The sequence below is a fragment of the Dermacentor variabilis genome, chromosome 7 (assembly GCF_050947875.1).
Source record: "Dermacentor variabilis isolate Ectoservices chromosome 7, ASM5094787v1, whole genome shotgun sequence".
NCBI lineage: Eukaryota > Metazoa > Arthropoda > Arachnida > Ixodida > Ixodidae > Dermacentor > Dermacentor variabilis.
The window spans coordinates 81,882,106-81,898,911 of record NC_134574.1 but is presented as its reverse complement, the minus strand read 5'-3'; the positions used below and the strand labels follow the sequence as shown (position 1 = coordinate 81,898,911).

The window sequence follows — 16,806 nt, the reverse complement described above, 5'->3', positions numbered from 1 at the left end:
ATCTGCGTCGCCATGGGCACGAGACAGTGCATGTTATCCGCGTAAAGTGATATTACGACCCCTCGCCTAGTCTGCTACCTGAGTCATCACTATGGATCCGCTACATTCCCTGGCCAAAGGTTATGAAGCATACGCGCCACTAGCTGTGTTGCCCGCGGCGCGCTGAGAAAGAAAACAAAAAGCAACCGTGCCGTGATAGCGCAAGAGCCCGTATTTTTGGCTAAAACTATATCACAGTTCTAATTTCAAAAGACACGACAAGAGCGGTGTGGATAAAACTAAAATGAGGGCAGCCGATATTCTAGTTGGCATTATGACAATAAAATGGAGCTCGTATAGGCAGTAGTGCGTTGATTTGGTCATCTACTAGAAATTCAAATTGGCTGAGGAGAGGAGAGCGCAGTCGAGGATTGCATAGAACTAGATAGAGTGATAACGCTGGGAATTTTGCAGGCACACCTTTGAATCAGTGAGACAGCAAAATTTGATATCGTAGGGGGAGGCCTTCGTCATGCAGTATACTTAAGGAATAGGCGTTTCATGATGATCACATTGAAAGAACGCCAGTTGTTCGAGATTCATCCGCCTCCCTCCACTACGGCGCGTATTACAATTCGATGGTGGTTTTGGCCGCTAAAAGGCCAAAATTTTTTTCGATGATTCTGAATAAAAAGCTCTGTACTGTGCTCATCACATCAACGTCGTCACTGTGTCGTCAGCAATTTGTTGCTCTCATGCTGTCATCCACATTAGCTCGTCGTCATAGAGTCGCAGTTATACCACCGCACTCCTGACGCCATCCACATATCTTCGTAATGATATTGCCGTCGTCATACCTTCGTGGTCGGTCCGTCGTCGCCATTACTTCGTGATCATTTGATTGCTTTCTACCATCATCATCATATCCACCAGCATTCCTTACAAACTCCAACGAAGGCTTCGCCTAAATGAGCTGCTGCTAAGCAGGGGACCCGCGTATTTTATAGCGAAGCTTTCTTTATGCATTCCCCGTTGCTCTTTGGTGGTGCCGGCTGTTGCTGTCTTGCCAGTGTAGAACTTGGGCCACTGCATATGTACATCTACATGTGTACAATAGTACACATGTAGATAGACATATGTAGTACAATAGCACAGCCTTTCGAATTTTTTTTCCGTCTACTTGTCGATCGCTGTTTCTTCATATTCATGCTATTTCAAGCCTATGCAATTGGGTTGTATTGTTCTTGCGCTTTGTTACAAAAAAAATTTGTTGCTCGATGTTATGCAATATTCATGGATTTATTTGAAGGCTTTGTGCATGACTGACCGTCGTAATGCTGTTTTGCCAACTGTAAAGGGCTCGGGACCTCGTCAGCCTGCTCAAGCTTTTAGTCCCGTACTCCTCCTATTACAAGGGAAATAATATTGATTGATTGATTGATTGATTGATTGATTGATTGATTGATTGATTGATTGATTGATTGATTGATTGATTGATTGATTGATTGATTGATTGATTGATTGATTGATCTGGGTATGTGTCCCAATTGACAACTTAGGTCACAGGAGGAATACATGTCACCGCTACTAGGTGCCCGAATAAACCAGCGGAACAAGAAGCAAGAAGCGAAAAAGAAAGCCTACAAGCGAAATGTAAAAAATTCAACATAATATTGCAAGAAGCAAGAGAGCAGCAGAAGATTTAGGAAGCGCACGCTGCTGGAACGCGTTCCCTTAATATTTCTTCTGTTTTCAAGCTATTTGCTGCACCATGTCGTCGTAACAACAAGCACGGATAACCATTATTTTGAATTAGTAGGCTAGAAGAGGGGAAGAGGTCAGCAACAGAAGCAACCGAATGTCCAGGAAGGATTCATTATCCCCATTCCTAAGGCGCAAAAGCAAAAACAACACAGGCCACACAAGAGAGGACAAGGAGACAGAGGACCACTCAGGACTACGTCCTGCGTTCTGAGTAGTTATAAGTGGCGCGCTGTCCCGTTCTCCTATCTTGTGTGCTGTATGTTATTATTTGGCACCTTGAAACTAGATAAAATGAATCAATGCCAACTTGTCCAGCGAGAAGTTCTCTTAACTGCAAGAATGAGTAAAGCAGACGAAATAATACCAGTGCGTGGCTTGAACCCGGAGCGGTGAGCTACATTGAATCGAAGAAAGGAAGTCGACATATTTTGTAAACGTTTGCTGCAGTGGTCCTTGACAAAGTTCACAAAGGCAAACAATCGCGACTGTGCCCGCTCGTATTGACGTCACACCATTGTCAGAAGAAGTCATCTCGGAATAAAGACTTCATGAACCGTTGCAGCCGAGGCCTAGGAGTATATTCTTGCAGTTCTTACGGAGAACCGACCTGGATGAGCGACTCTAGCACTTGCAAATGTTAAGTGTTATCCTCTCCTTTGAACAAAAGATATTGTTGTGCATGTACCCTGTTCCTCTTTCTCCCACTAGTAGCTTCTTGTATTTTACGTCTCGCTTCCCACCAACCACTGCAGGGTAGGAAACCGGATAAAAACCGGTTTTCGTGCCAAACACCGCCTCTACAAAACTTTTACTGACACCAGGACTGAAAACGCTTTGCATGAATTTAAGGTACAAAGGAACAAAGCAAATAGTCTTTTGCGTAGAGAGAAGAGACAGTATTTGAATAATTTGTTCAATAGTGACGTAATGAAGAAATCTGATGTTGTCTGGAAGCGTATTAATGGTTTTCTGGGGAGAGGAGATAAGAGCACGGCTATAACAGAAATCACATTAGGTGATAGAGTTTTATCAAATGAGACACTTGCAAGTACATTTAATAACTATTTTACAACCTTAGTGAACAGTACATATGGTCCTAATTCTTTGAATTATCTTGGCTGCAGGATTAAGTAATCTGCATTTTTAGCGCCTACTACGGAAAATGAGGTATTTACTACTTTTATGTCTATCAAAAACCACAGATGTTGTGACCTCAAAGGATTCGAGATCATGCCAATTAAGCATGTCCTGGACTTGGTTCCGCCTACATTAGTACACATATTCAACTTGATATTTTCCAGGGGTTCGTTCCCGAAAAGACTTCAGGTTGCGAAGGTAGTAGTTTTGTACAAAGGTGGTGACAAAAGCGAGCTGACAAACTACCGTCCAATATCTGTGTTGCCCATTTTTTCTTAAGGTATAGAGAAACTAGTAAATGCCCGCATGACATCATTTCTAATCAAAACCGACCTGATCCCTAGTATGCAGTATCGCTTTGTGAAAGGACAGTCGACAGAAACTGCATTACTTACTCAAAAGGAAATTATATTGTATTCGTTTGAACAGCAACTACGTAACCTGGGTATCTTTGTTGTATATTCGAGGGCGTTTCATTGTATGAATCGTTCTACACTACTCAACAAACTTGAACATTATGGATTTCTTGGCGTATTTCTTGAATTATTACAGTCGTATCCTCAACACCGTATGCAACAAGTGATCATAAAACGATATGTGTCGAATTTAAAGCCACTTCACACGGGAGTGCGACAAGGAAGTATGCTGGGGCCCCTGCTTTTTTGTATTTATATCAATGACTTAGAGACTATACATAATAATGTGAAATTTATTATGTACGCGGACGACACATTTATTCTGGTTACCACACCGAATTCCACAGAGGCTATCTGTATCGCAAATGAAGCACTAACAAAACTGTCCTCTTGGTCTACCGCAAATTCACTTAGTATAAATACTAAAAAAAAAACAGCTGCTCTGTTTAGACCGAGAAATCGTAATGTCGCTACAGACTTAACATTAAAACTTAACAATTCTATTATTCCGATTGTGCCTACTGTTAAATGTCTTGGGGTTGTATTCGAACAACACATGTCGTGGAACTTTCATGTGGATTTAGTCGCTGCGAAAATATCCCGTGTGGGTGGAATTTTATGCAGGTTAAGATATTTCCTCCCTAAAATCATCAAGCTTCTCCTAAGTTCTTGCTTCTCAGCCAAATTCACTATTGCCATCCTGTTTGGGGTACTACGACACTTTCTAATATCACCACATTACACAGAATACAAAGAAAGGCCGTCCGTAGTATTCTGGATGCACCCCACGACACATACGCGCCCACATTTCAAAAAATTTAATTTGCTTCATATGCCTGATATTCATGAGCAAGCACTAATTCACCGGTATAAGACAGGTATTAACAGAAACAATAACACGTTAAATACAATATCGAACTTAAAACGCAGAGATGAGAAGCTAAATACGCGCAGTTGCGAAATCTGGGAGATGCCAAGGGCAAGGAGTAATTACACATAGCAAGTGCTGCGCTTTACATTACCGTCTTGTCTAAACAAAAATCTACACTGTATAGCTTTCATTATTCTGCTTTTTTTTCTTGTCTTTTTTTTTCTTTCCGCAAAAAAGAAAGAATTTGTGTTTTTTGTACTAGTGTATTCGCCGAATTGTGCATTGCAGTATGTTATGTGTGACGCATTTGTCGATTTCATATATGTACGATGTGCATTTGTAATTAGCGGTAATTCATTCGGTTTCAATTGTACGTGAGTGCGATATGTACTAAATATACATTCTGTTTCCTTTTAATTCATTTTACACATATATGTATATGTAAGTATGTATTACTAATATGTGTTGTATCTGTCACTCATGTTATTGGGACTTAGGTAACTCTAGATTAATATGTAACACCTAACTCTATGTCTGTCACTGCTTGGTAAAAGGGGCTGCGGACCTTGTCAAGCCATAAAAAGGCTTTTTATTCCGCGGTCCTCAACACTGTGGTGTTGAAATAAAGTGAATTGAATTGGATTTTTGTTTTGGCTAACCTGTCTGCCTTACCTGGGCTTTCATTTCTCTGTCTCGCTCTCCATATATTCGAACATAACATTGAATATAGAGTTTGCGTCCCACGGCTACTTGAAAATTATTGTTTTCTTTTCTTTATTGTTTCAGGCATGCTACCGACTCGTGTGGAAAAAATGGTATACATGAGTCCCGACAGTACTTGCGCATTGATTTTGGTCTCGTCATTGGTTATGAGTACGTTTCATGATTCGTTTCTTTTACATTACTAAATGCGCATTTCGCGAGGCTTGAAAACAATTTCACTAAAAATTCACGCTCAACCACGTTGAAGGACCCCCTTGGTTCTCTTAACTTACGCATGAAGGTTCTTCAAAAACGTAGACATTCTTTGTTGGCAAGAAACAGAAAAGCATTTTAAACTAATCGCATTGACTAATCGCATTGTTCCTTAATACAGGCGCGTAATGTTAAAAATGCAAGCACCAACCTACGACTGTTTCTATGTATACAAGAGAACATTCCAAAATTATAGAAAGTAGAAAAGGAAAAACAGCTACAGTGCTAAAGTCTTAAATGTTGTGCTTATCAAACTACGTGTGCGTCACGCACAATATTCTTATTGACACCTATATAGTTCAGTATACCTGGACTCTGGGCTGCCGCTGTGTTTTACCGTAATGCCGCTTAGCAGCAATTTTAATGCGCCATGCATAGCGGTTCCATTTATCTCACATATTTTCATTCAGTGGTTCCTGACACCAATGCTGCGCACTCAGCCCACATTATTTCTTAGAATCGTAACGACAACTCTTCTATCTTACAGATTTACGTTTCAGTTTTGGAACTATTATTGTTTTAAGTAAGCCGCAATAATCGCTTGTGTCCCAAATATGTACTCATCCTGCTCTTGTGCTACAAATTATTGTTTTGCCATTGTTAAATTACTGATCCTGCTGTAGACTGTAGACAAATAGCATAGCTTCAAATTTCTTGCGTTGTGGTTGAATTATTTAGCCATAAACAGAGCTGCACTCATAAACACCTGCACTCATCTTACAACCATTGACAGTTCATACCGTTATCATTCCTCATCAGCATCATCATCAGCCTGGTTACGCCCACTGCAGGGCAACGGCCTCTCCCATACTTCTCCACCTACCCCTGTCATGTACTAATGGTGACCATGTTTTCCCTGCAAACTTCTTAATCTTATGCGCCCACCTAACTTTCTGCCGTCTCCTGCTACGCTTCCCTTCCCTTGAAATCCAGTCCGTAAGCCTTAATGACCATCCGTTATCTTCCCTCCTCATTACATGTCCTGCCCATGCCCATTTATTTTTCTTGATTTCAACTAAGATGTCATTACCTTGGGTTTGTTTCCTCACCCAATCTGCTCTTTTCTTATCCCTTAACGTTACACCTATCATTCTTCTTTCTATAACTCGTTGCGTCTTCCTCAATTTAAGTAGAACCCTTTTCGTAAGCCTCCAGGTTTTGGCCCCGTACGTGAGTACTGGTAAGACACAGCTGTTATACACTTTTCTCTTGAGGGATAATGGCAACCTCTTGTTCATGATCTGAGAATGCCTGCCATACACACCCCAGCCCATTCTTATTCTTCTGATTATTTCAGTCTCATGATCCGGATCCGCGGTCACTGCCTGCCATAAGTAGATGTATTGCCTTACCACTTCCAGTGCCTCCCTACCTATCCTAAACTGCCGTTCTCTTCCGAGACTGTTAAGCATTAGTTTTCTACAGATTAATTTGTAGACCCACCCTTCTGCTTTGCCTCTGCAGGTCAGTGAGCATGCATTTCAATTGGTCCGCTGAGTTACTAATCAAGGTAACATCGTCAGCGAATCGCAAGTTACTAGGGAATTGTCCACTAACATTTATTCCCAATTCTTCCCAATCCAGGTCTCTGAATACCTCCTGTAAATACGCTCTGAATAGCATTGGAGAGATCGTATATCCCTGCCTGACGCCTTTTTTGGGGGGATCTTGTTGCTTTCTTTATGGAGGACTACGGTGGCTGTGGAGGCACTATAGATAGCTTTCAGTATTTTTCATACGGCTCGTCTACACCCTGATTTCGTAAGGCCTCCATGACTGTTGAGGCTTCGACTGAATCAAACGCTTTCTCGTAATCAATGAAAGCTACATATAAGGGTTGGTTATATTCCGCACATTTCTCTATCACCTGATTGATAGTGTGACTATGGTCTATTGTTGAGTAGCTTTTACGGAATCCTGCATGGTCCTTTTGTTGACAGAAGTCTAAGGTGTTCCTTATTCTATTTGCGATTACCTTAGTAAATAGTTTGTAGGCAACGGACGGTAAGCTAATCGGTCTATAATTTTTCAAGTCTTTGGCGTCCCCTTTCTTATGGATTAGGATTATGTTAGCGTTCTTCCAAGATTCCGATACGCTCGAGGTCATGAGGCATTGCGTATACAGGGTGGCCAGTTTTTCTAGAACAATCAGCCCACCATCCGTCAACAAATCTGCTGTTACCTGATCCTCCCCAGCTGCCATCCCCCTTTAATTAACTCCATAAGTTTTCTTTACTTGTTCCGGCGTTACTTGTGGGATTTCAAATTCCTCTAGACTATTCTCTGCCAATATTGTCGTGGGTGCCACTGGTACTGTATAAATCTCTATAAAACTCCTCAGCCACTTGAAGTAATCCACATTAGTAATGATGTTGCCTGCTCTGTCTCTCAACGCGTACATCTGATTCTTGCCTATACCTAGTTTCTTCTCCACTGCTTTTAGGTTTCAACCGTTCCTGAGATGACCTTCAATTTTCGTTATTACCGTTATCATTATTTTTCCTTAAGTTGTACCATACGCCTGGTCCGTCACTTTCAATGGGCCTCAGTACTACTGCTTATTTCAGCGATGTTTCTGACCACCCCTTGAACCGTGAAGATTCAACAAGCGAACAGCTGAGACAGCATCAAATGTGGTAGACAGAAGACAAGTTCTAATTCGCAAATATTCTTTGCGTAGATCATACTCCAGACGCAAAAAGAAGCGAGGGAGCAGCACAGACACCGCGTATAAGTAGCAAAGTACCTTGTAGTCGTCCAAGCAGACCGCGAAATCTTTTTGTCTTTTTTGCGTTATTGCGTTCGCAACATCACAGATGTGTCCCTGATAAACGGCTTCTGACTGTGTCTAATATAAAGAGATCCCGTTACATGGCGCTTAAGCTCACCTCCTTTCTTACTCCGAACTAGGGTACCTGAAAGCACCCGCCATGGTTGCTTAGTGGCTATGGTGTTGGGCTGCTAAGCACGACGTCGCGGGATCAAATCCCGGCCTGAGCGGCCGCCTTTCAGTGGGGGCGAAATCCCCCGCGTTTTAAGTGCACATTAACGAACCCCAGGTGGTCCAAATTCCCGGTTTCCCCCCCCCCCACTGTGGCATGCTTCATCATCAGATAGTGACGTCGTCGTTTTTACCTTCCTTTTGTCCGTGTCTTGTGACGTGGAAAATCCCTAACTATTTTTTTAACCAGGAAGCAAAAGCTCAAAGGTACAAAGCTGGCAATATGCTGATGTATGCGCTTCTGTTCTGTTTCCTATAGTTTATGGTCGCGGTGCGGCAAGGCAATAGCATGGTTCCCTCGATAGGTTTGCCAGCCTTCCACTCGCCAGAATAGCTCTGCGGTGATGTAATTTGCGGTCGCGCTCAGAACATGAAAAGTAAAAAAGACAAGCCACCGTATTTACATTTGTTCCACGAGACGTGTGCTGCCGATGAAGTACTGTTGCCGCCAACAAGTGCAATACGTTTCTTTTTTTCTTTTATTTTGAACAACTATATAAAATGAACAACATTACCATTCGAGTTAATCGCCTTGTGCTGCGCTGGTCAGAAAGTCTCGACAGACGCCCAGTGCAACTGGTTGCTAAGGCGACGAAACCAAATGAACGCACCCACGTGCTTCGCTAAATCAGGTGCAATGGATGTTGGATAAAACATGTGTTCTGTGTGAATGCTCTCGCCCAAGTAGGCAATCGTCGTATTCGGGTTCTGCCGCATTTAATTTACAACAGTATATTAGAAAATAAGCAAGAAGACTCGCGACGCACCGCAATCTTATCAGACGTGCTTCTTTTGCTCAAGACTTGTCGACGACCTAAGCGAAATTGCGAATGCCCTTGGGGCGCCTGGGGTCGAGCGACAACTAAATATCCCTATATATCTAGGCAGGAGGAACAACGACCCAGCAATGCGCGGCAGTATAATGTAGGATTATTAAAAGCGCCACATCGGCCAAATAGCTCGTCAAGGGAACCACCATTCCCTCATGAGACACGCTTTTGAGACCAGGTGGTTTACCATGCCGAAGTTGACCCATATTTTTCGCTATCGTGAGATGTGGCGCGGCGTCGTAAACGTCCAGGTATTACCGCGTTCGGAAGGATCGAAACAAGCAGCCTTTTTTCTACGCCATTCCAGCTTACTACAACCACGCTGATTTTTGTGGCACGATTGCGCATCCTACAAAGCCTGCTCACAGCCGGTGAAGAAATTTCAAGAGGCATTTCAGGCAAAATTTTGTAATATATATGTCACGGAATTTATTGCCGTAGCAATGAAAGCAATTACGCGGTAAAATTTAGGGTAAAGGTGTTATTTAAGCATAGCTCACAACCACTCTGAAACCATACAATAAAGGTCTCCATCTTTGTGGCATTGCCACCATGTTCATGATGGCGATGTATTGCATGTTCTCTAGTGACCTCAAGGGGTGCTCCATGAAGCTCAGCTTAGGATCGGCTACTTTAACAGTGACTATCAATTAATCATCATTGCATAATATAACCGCAGTGATGAAAATACCAAATGTCTGATGTTGTAGCAATCACTTTGCAAAAACTTTGGTCTCCGTAGGAGCACTTTCCAGGTTGTTCTAATTACATCGTCTGTTACTAACGCTGATTACATTAAAATTGAACCCTAATGTGCAATCGCCTCCTCCTTTTGTAGGTAGGCGTTATTACGACCTCCGAGTGAAGAATTGCTCCATTGAAGCTGGACCACACGCGGACTGCACAAGGGAGTTCTGTCGGCTCAGACAGCGTGGAACACTTCTTTATCAGCCAATTTGTCAGAGAAGACTTAGACCCGATAATTGAATTACCTTTGCCAATATTTGAGTGCAGCGCTGAAGAGCGATGGGGGCGAAATGCGAAAACACCCGTGGTACATAGATTTAGGTGTACGTTAAAGAACCCCAGGTGGTCTAAATTTTCGAAGTCCTCCACTAAGGCGTGCCTCATAATCAGAAATTGCTTTTGGCACGTTAAAACCCATAATTTAATTTGCGTTGAAGAGCAAGCCTTCAATGTGCGAGCATGGTACTGTGCTTGGCATTGATACGTTTACATAAAATTACAAGCAAATAAAGAACCGAAGCGCCGCGTAATGCCAGTGGAGTTACATTAATATCTAGGCAATAATAGTTTGTGGCAGGGTCTTGCGATAATCAAAGATCGGATCCTCAGTTGATGCATTAATTGCTGCCTCAGAAAAAAAATTTATGTTATGACGAGGGATGTGGTAAAGTGAATACTCTTATCAACTTTGATGATTCTGCTCGATTTTCTTCTTGCCAGGAAAACTTGGTAGAGCCAGGTAAGTAGGGCCTATGGCGGAGTTTGCAAATGGCCAAATGAGGTGGTACAGAGAGGGCAAACTGGGTCGGTTCCGCGAACAGTGGATTCCGCTGTCGTGTGGGTCACATAGAACAAACGGTAGCTCTCTCCACGTTTTTCTGTATAGCCTGGTAGGCACGTTATCTAGCCGCCCCCTCCTACTCAGAGTTTATTATATTGGTTGGTGACACCAGAGACTGCCACCACTGCCCCCTTTCCCGTACGCTGTATTTCTTCTCGACCGAAATTTCGCCACACACACATTTCGTGACTACAGCGTCTGCTACTTCCAGCGTCGAAACTTCCTGGCATACAAACACATTATGGTCTTTGTAACTGTGCTAAAGAAACTAGAAACTGAGCCTAACTTTTGCTAATAAAGCGAACTAGAGTAAAGCTTGGCTTCCTTCATTAAAATGATGATACGGCTTGACATCGTGTCGCGAGACCGTTAGTCTGCGGACTCGAAGATTTCAACGCCCGATCGATGCTGTTTCTTCGAAAGCAACCTGCACCTTCTAAATAGCCCTCAATATCGCAAATTCTTCACAACATACCAATGTGGACCAGAATTGCAACAACTGCGAGTCACCGCTATCAAATTCACAGCAAAATCATGTTAAGCTACACCCTGAAGAAGCCCTCTCCACTAATTAGTTTTCGCTGAGACAAGCACCACCCCTGCACAGCGCAATGCGTTGAGTGCCCCTGCTGTATTCGGTACATTCGATACTGCCCTGTTATATACTGTAGTTAGACTTTTATTCAGTGACTCGCCAATTCAGACCATCGCGCACGTTTCGCCACATTTCGGATCTCTAAGAAAGTAGTCATCAACAGCACCGCTATTGGCCTCTTTGTAAATGTAAATTGCGCTTTTTCACCCCACCCCAAAGCTAGGGAAATACAGGCGGAGCGCACTTGCAATGTCTTAAAACCAGCTTTGTCATGGGAACAAAGTGGCAACCTAATATTATACTGATCTGCGCAAGTTGTCTACTCTTTATTCATTTTTTCCGTTCCCTTGGAATGTTGCGCTGAAGCCTACCATGCAAATAAGGCCCCAGTTCACAAATCACAGAATTTTTCTTCTCAAGCAAGGCCCTTCATCGCAACCAAAATTTATTTCACCTGACCAAAGAAAAACGACACGTTGGATTCCTGACATTACCCAGTGTAAGAGCTGCCGCATTCTGCTTCCTGTGAATCCAAACGGTGATAAGAGATCTCTCTCGTCCCATAAATACGCTCCGGCGTAGTTCTGCCGAGCAACTCGAGCGACCATTGTCCAAACATTGACGGTGATGAAAGACCTATTTCCTACCAGTGAGACTATAATTTAACTGAGCCGCATACGAGGGAGGCAGCGCTGCCCCGCACGACTTTATTACAACTTGGACACAAAGAACCACATATCTACTCAGGCTTTAATGCCAACAATTCAGGCTTTAATGCCAACAATTCAAGCGTGGATATTTTAGGCGACACGGGTGAATTTCTCTGTGCAACAATGTCAAGCCGAATCTCTCTTTATAAACGCGAAAGCCCCAGCACTACCATTTTCCAATTCGACCAACGGGGTTCAAGTGACTACATCCGGTAAACCGAATCCTTACAGAGCTGCATATCGTTCCGCCTACAGCGACACAAGAAACCAGAGCAGCTGCAGCTTCTAAAGATATTTTTGTGGTGGAATAAAGTGTTCACTGAATACCAAACCGAGAGGTTATTCCTCTCCCCTAATACGCATTGAGATAATCAAAGCAGTTGCGCAATGCTAATGTGCACACGTTGAAGAGCGTAAAGACTATCGTCACGTCACAGACGATACACGCATTGCTTTACCGACTGCGTCAGGTATTCTTTTTTTTCGCACAGCTTTTAGAAAAGGCTGTGTCCACGCATTTTCAAACAACGCTTTGCTCTAGCGACACACAGCCTCGCCTGACAACGAAATATTGCGTGCGCACCTGCTGCATGCGCTTCACAATAACAAAATGGCAGTAAAGCTTCCTTGAAATGTGTGCACACTATCAGTACACAGCTGCTAAAGAGTTTTGTCGAGTGCGCCCTCACATAAGAGTGTACTAAAGAAGTACCGCAATATGTGGCTTACTACGTCACTCCTCTCTATCATTTTCGTGATGGTGCAGAAGTCGCTGCTGATTAGTTTCTCACAGGAAGACTACGAAGACAATGACATCAAGAAGGTAACTCACTTTTCTTTATAGCGTTCGTTGGCATTCTTAACTGCACAAAAAAGTAATACAATGTACTGCGAAATGGTGACAATACTTGCAATTCTACCAAGTGCTTAAAATTGAATCTAAATGAAGATCTGCTACCGCATAAGCCGTTAAGGATTGCGTCTAAAATCCTGCACTTCTCCCTTTCTTGGTGTGATCCTCCAGGCATTGGTTCAATCCAAGAAAGTCGAACCTCCTTAGCCGTATGGTGCCTTAAAGCCGCTGCACGAGTTTTCAGCTTGGCTTTTATTAGGATGTCTTAGGTATATCCAGTTTTTACGCTTTTAGACCGTATTTTACAGCATGGACCGAGCAGTTTAAAGACGCATTTCAATGCGCTGCACCTTAGTCATATCTTAATACAGTCGACTATGCTAAGCTCCATGGATAAGCACACCTTAGCGTAACTAAATCAGTATAGCTTAAGACTTCCTTATTCACCTAGACCAACACACTCAGGGTATTTTTGTGGCACTTCGGCAAAAAAATGTTTTTTGCCGTTGGCTTTATTCTTTCAGCCTTATTCTCTCTCCAAACATTTTTATTTTCTTAGGGCGCGGGAGCCTAGTCAAATGCATTCGTGAAAAATAGTCATTAGATGAACCCATTCATTGAGGCTCCTCTTCCTTGCACATTCTTCTTTTCTCCCTCCCATATCTTTGGACATACTTGTTACGACCTCTACAACGTATATTGCTCTCAAAAATTCCAACACAATAGTTTTACATCGCTTCTAAGTAGTGTACTGCGGTATTAATACGCGATGTACCTCAAACGGCTCGTCAGGACAAATTTAAGAGCTTGTGCTTGTGAACAGGAACATTATTGTTGCGCATACGCTGGTCACGGTTCCTAATAACGACGTCGTACTACCGCTTCGGAATTTCAGCCTATACCCTCAAGTGCTAGCGGCCGGCATGTTCTTGGCCAGCCTTTCTAGTAGTTACGAATTTGACAGTGAGAGTCTGAATTCCGAGAGTGGTTCATTAGCGCCAATTGCAGCTCACAGCTATGATTCGTTAACGGATGACTTCGCGAAAATTATTGCACCGGACCTGACCTTCACACAGGCCACCGACATAGGTCTCCTGCTCGAATTGTACAGTGACATCTTTGATTTCGGCGACCGGCCATTAGGCCGAACATCTGTTGTTCACCACCGTATAAACTCTGGAGACACGAATCTTATTCGTCAGCATCCCTATCGTATATCACATTCTCAACTGCGAGTCATCCGATCAGAAGTGGGCAAAATGGTCCGCAAAGGGGTCATCGAACCATCAGCCAGCCCTTGGACTGTACCTGTCGTCCTTGTGAAAAAGAAATGATGGTATCTGGTGTTTTTGCATCGATTACCGCTACTTAAACAAGATCACGCGAAAAGACGTCTACCTACTACCACGCACCGATGACGCCTTCGTTCGCTTGCACGGAGCTAAATATTTCTCGTCCATCGATTGTGGATTCGCTTAGTGGCAAATTTTATTTGATGAAATGGCTTACGAGAAGATGGCCTTCATCACACCAGATGGTTTATATCAGTTCGAAGTCATGCCATTTGGCCTATGAAATGCTCCTGCGACATTTAAACATATGATGTACTCTCTTATGCGAGGCTACAAATGGACCGCCTGTCTTTCTTACCTTGACGACGTTATTGTTTTTTCTGCCGCGTTCGGCAGCCACTTTACCCGACTCGCTGCCTATCTTGCGGTCTTCTGAAAAGCCGGCCTCCAACTGAACTCCACGAAATGTCAGTGCGGGTACCGTCAGATTACCATGTTCGGACAGTTTCTTGACGCATCCGGTGTACAACCAGATCCGGAAAAAGTTCGCGCCGTTCGCAGTTTCCCTGTGCCACGCTCTGCGTCTGACGTGGGCTGCTTCGTCGGCCTGTGTTCTTACTTTCGCCATTTCGTCAAAAGCTTCGTCGACGTTGCTCGGTCTTGACAGATCTTTTAAAGAAGAACACGACACTATCATGGGGCCCGGAGCACGCTCACGCGTTCGGCGCTCTCATCGGGTTCCTGACCACCCCTCCCATGCTTGCCCCCTGTGATCTATCTGAACCGACCGAAATCCACACTGACGCAAGCGGCCATGGCATCGGCGCTGTTCTCGCCCAACTACAGAATGGTACCGAATGCGTAAAAGCTTACGCCAGCCGCCTGCTGTCACCTGCCGAGAGAAATTACTCCATCACCAAACGCGAGTGCTTGCCTTTTGTTTGGGTTGTCGCCAAGTTCCAACGATATTTGTACGGCCGCACGTTTTCGGTCGTTAGAGACCACCACGCATTCTGCTGGCTGTCTTTCCTCTAGGACCCGACAGGACGGCTTGGTCGCTGGGTTTGCGGCTCCCGGAATTTTCATTTCTTGTCAGTTACAAGTCTGGACGCCTCCGCAAGAACACTGGCTGCCTCTCTCGTCACGCCGTGGGTCCCTCTGATCCTGCTGCGCATGATCCGGTGACTTGCCTGGTAGCTTTTACTGACATGAACGACATGCGCGCTGAACAACAACGCGACTAATCATTACCGTACATCATCGCCGGTGTGCACTCTGACAGCACTGACGGCACGTGCCGCATGTTCGCACTGCACGAGTGGCATCCTCTGCCGCCGCAATATCAACTCTGACGGCCCTGAGTTGCTCCTTGGCCTTCCTCGTCATCTGCGATCCGTCGCTCTCGAACAACTTCACGATGCACCGACGGCGGGACACCTTGGAGTTTTGCGTACATACGACCGCGTACGCCACCAATTTTTCTGGCCGGGTCTCTACCGCTCTGGGCGTCGTTATGTCGCAACTTGCGAATTGTGTCAGCGCCGGAAGAAACCTCCCCTGCCACCAGTCGGACGACTCCATCCAATTGAAGTTCCATCTGAACCTTCCTTTAGTGTAGGCCTTAATCTGCTCGGCCCTTTTCCGACGACGACCACAGGGAATAAATGGATCGCCATCACTACTGATTACGCGACACGCTACGGGACCACAAAGACGTTGCCGACTAGTTGCGCAACAGATCGTTGATTTTCTCCTCCACGACGTCATTCTCCATCATGGTGCACCTAGACAGTTACTTGCAGACCGTGGTATCACGGTTCGTTTATGGAAAGCGACTTAAAATAATATCGATACCCGTATTTTCTATTCGAATGACGGATCAGAGCGTTTCGTATCAGAAGTGAAAGAAGAATGTATATTCACACATAGGAAGAGGAAAGAAAACACCCATAAACAAAGGATAGAAAAAAAACAGGATAAAGAGCACTCTACACTGCTTATAACAAACGCAGTTCTCATTAATCAAAGTCAGCGCTATTCTAATCCTATAATTGTTAGGCGTGTCGGAATACACAAGGACAGTAGATTAAGAGTGGGGTGCGGCTCACCAACAGTTCTGGCACATGGTCGCGTAGGTGAAGAGCGCCGAGCCGTCGTCGACAGAAAGCACTGGTCGCTCCTTCAGCGAACTCCAGGTTTTCACGCGATGGGACCTTGAACTAGCTCAGGAGCTTAAGCAATCCAGGTTCTGCCTGTGGAAATCTGGAAGCTCGAGCACGTGGCATGAGAGCTCACTCCCGCACCCGGCTGACACTGACTTCCTCGGGGCTTACTTCCGTCCCAACACCACCACGCAGTTCTAGGGTCTCTCCCTTATCTCTTCTTCCTTCATTTTCTTCTACATGAGCCATCGTGTACGGCCCTTAATGGTTCCTTTCTTCTTAGTATTTTGTTTTGACGACGCGTCCGATATCAGTGCGCCGCGTCTTCATCGTCAGCTTCTTGCGCCCAGCCATTCGCTCTCGACGTTAAGTTGTCTTCCCCACACCGCTCCCTTTATCTACGACACTAGCTTCGCGCACTATCGCTCACTAACACACAACGCGCGGCCGTTCGTTCTTGTCTCTACTTGTCGATGACCTCCTCCGCTCTTGTGCCACTGAGCACAAGCTGTCCACCGCCTATCGCGCACAAAAAAACGGTCTTACGGAACGTCTCAACCAAACACTCACTTTTGTTCTTCTACTGCGAGGCTCTTCTTTCGAGGAAGCCGCATGGGTTTCCTTTGCAACAAT

General features: G+C 44.4%; 2 protein-coding genes across 4 annotated transcripts in view; both read left to right on the top strand.

Moving 5' to 3' along the window:
• LOC142587573 (uncharacterized) overlaps window positions 1-10,250 on the top strand; it is a 49,654-nt gene extending 39,404 nt beyond the window's left edge. For 2 of the 3 annotated variants that reach the window (XM_075698682.1, XM_075698681.1), the window contains 2 exons: window positions 4,954-5,040; window positions 9,812-10,250. In XM_075698682.1, the coding sequence (XP_075554797.1) occupies window positions 4,954-5,040; window positions 9,812-9,815 (91 nt within the window). In that variant the 3' untranslated portion in view covers window positions 9,816-10,250. Of the gene's footprint in view, window positions 1-4,953; window positions 5,045-9,811 lie in introns of all 3 variants that reach the window. The other variant, XR_012829575.1, reaches the window with a different exon arrangement.
• Window positions 10,251-12,407: 2,157 nt separating this feature from the next.
• LOC142587571 (uncharacterized) overlaps window positions 12,408-16,806 on the top strand; it is a 30,337-nt gene continuing 25,938 nt past the window's right edge. The window contains exon 1 of the mRNA XM_075698680.1: window positions 12,408-12,689. Within this exon, the coding sequence (XP_075554795.1) occupies window positions 12,585-12,689 (105 nt within the window). The 5' untranslated portion in view covers window positions 12,408-12,584. The remainder of the gene's footprint in view (window positions 12,690-16,806) is intronic.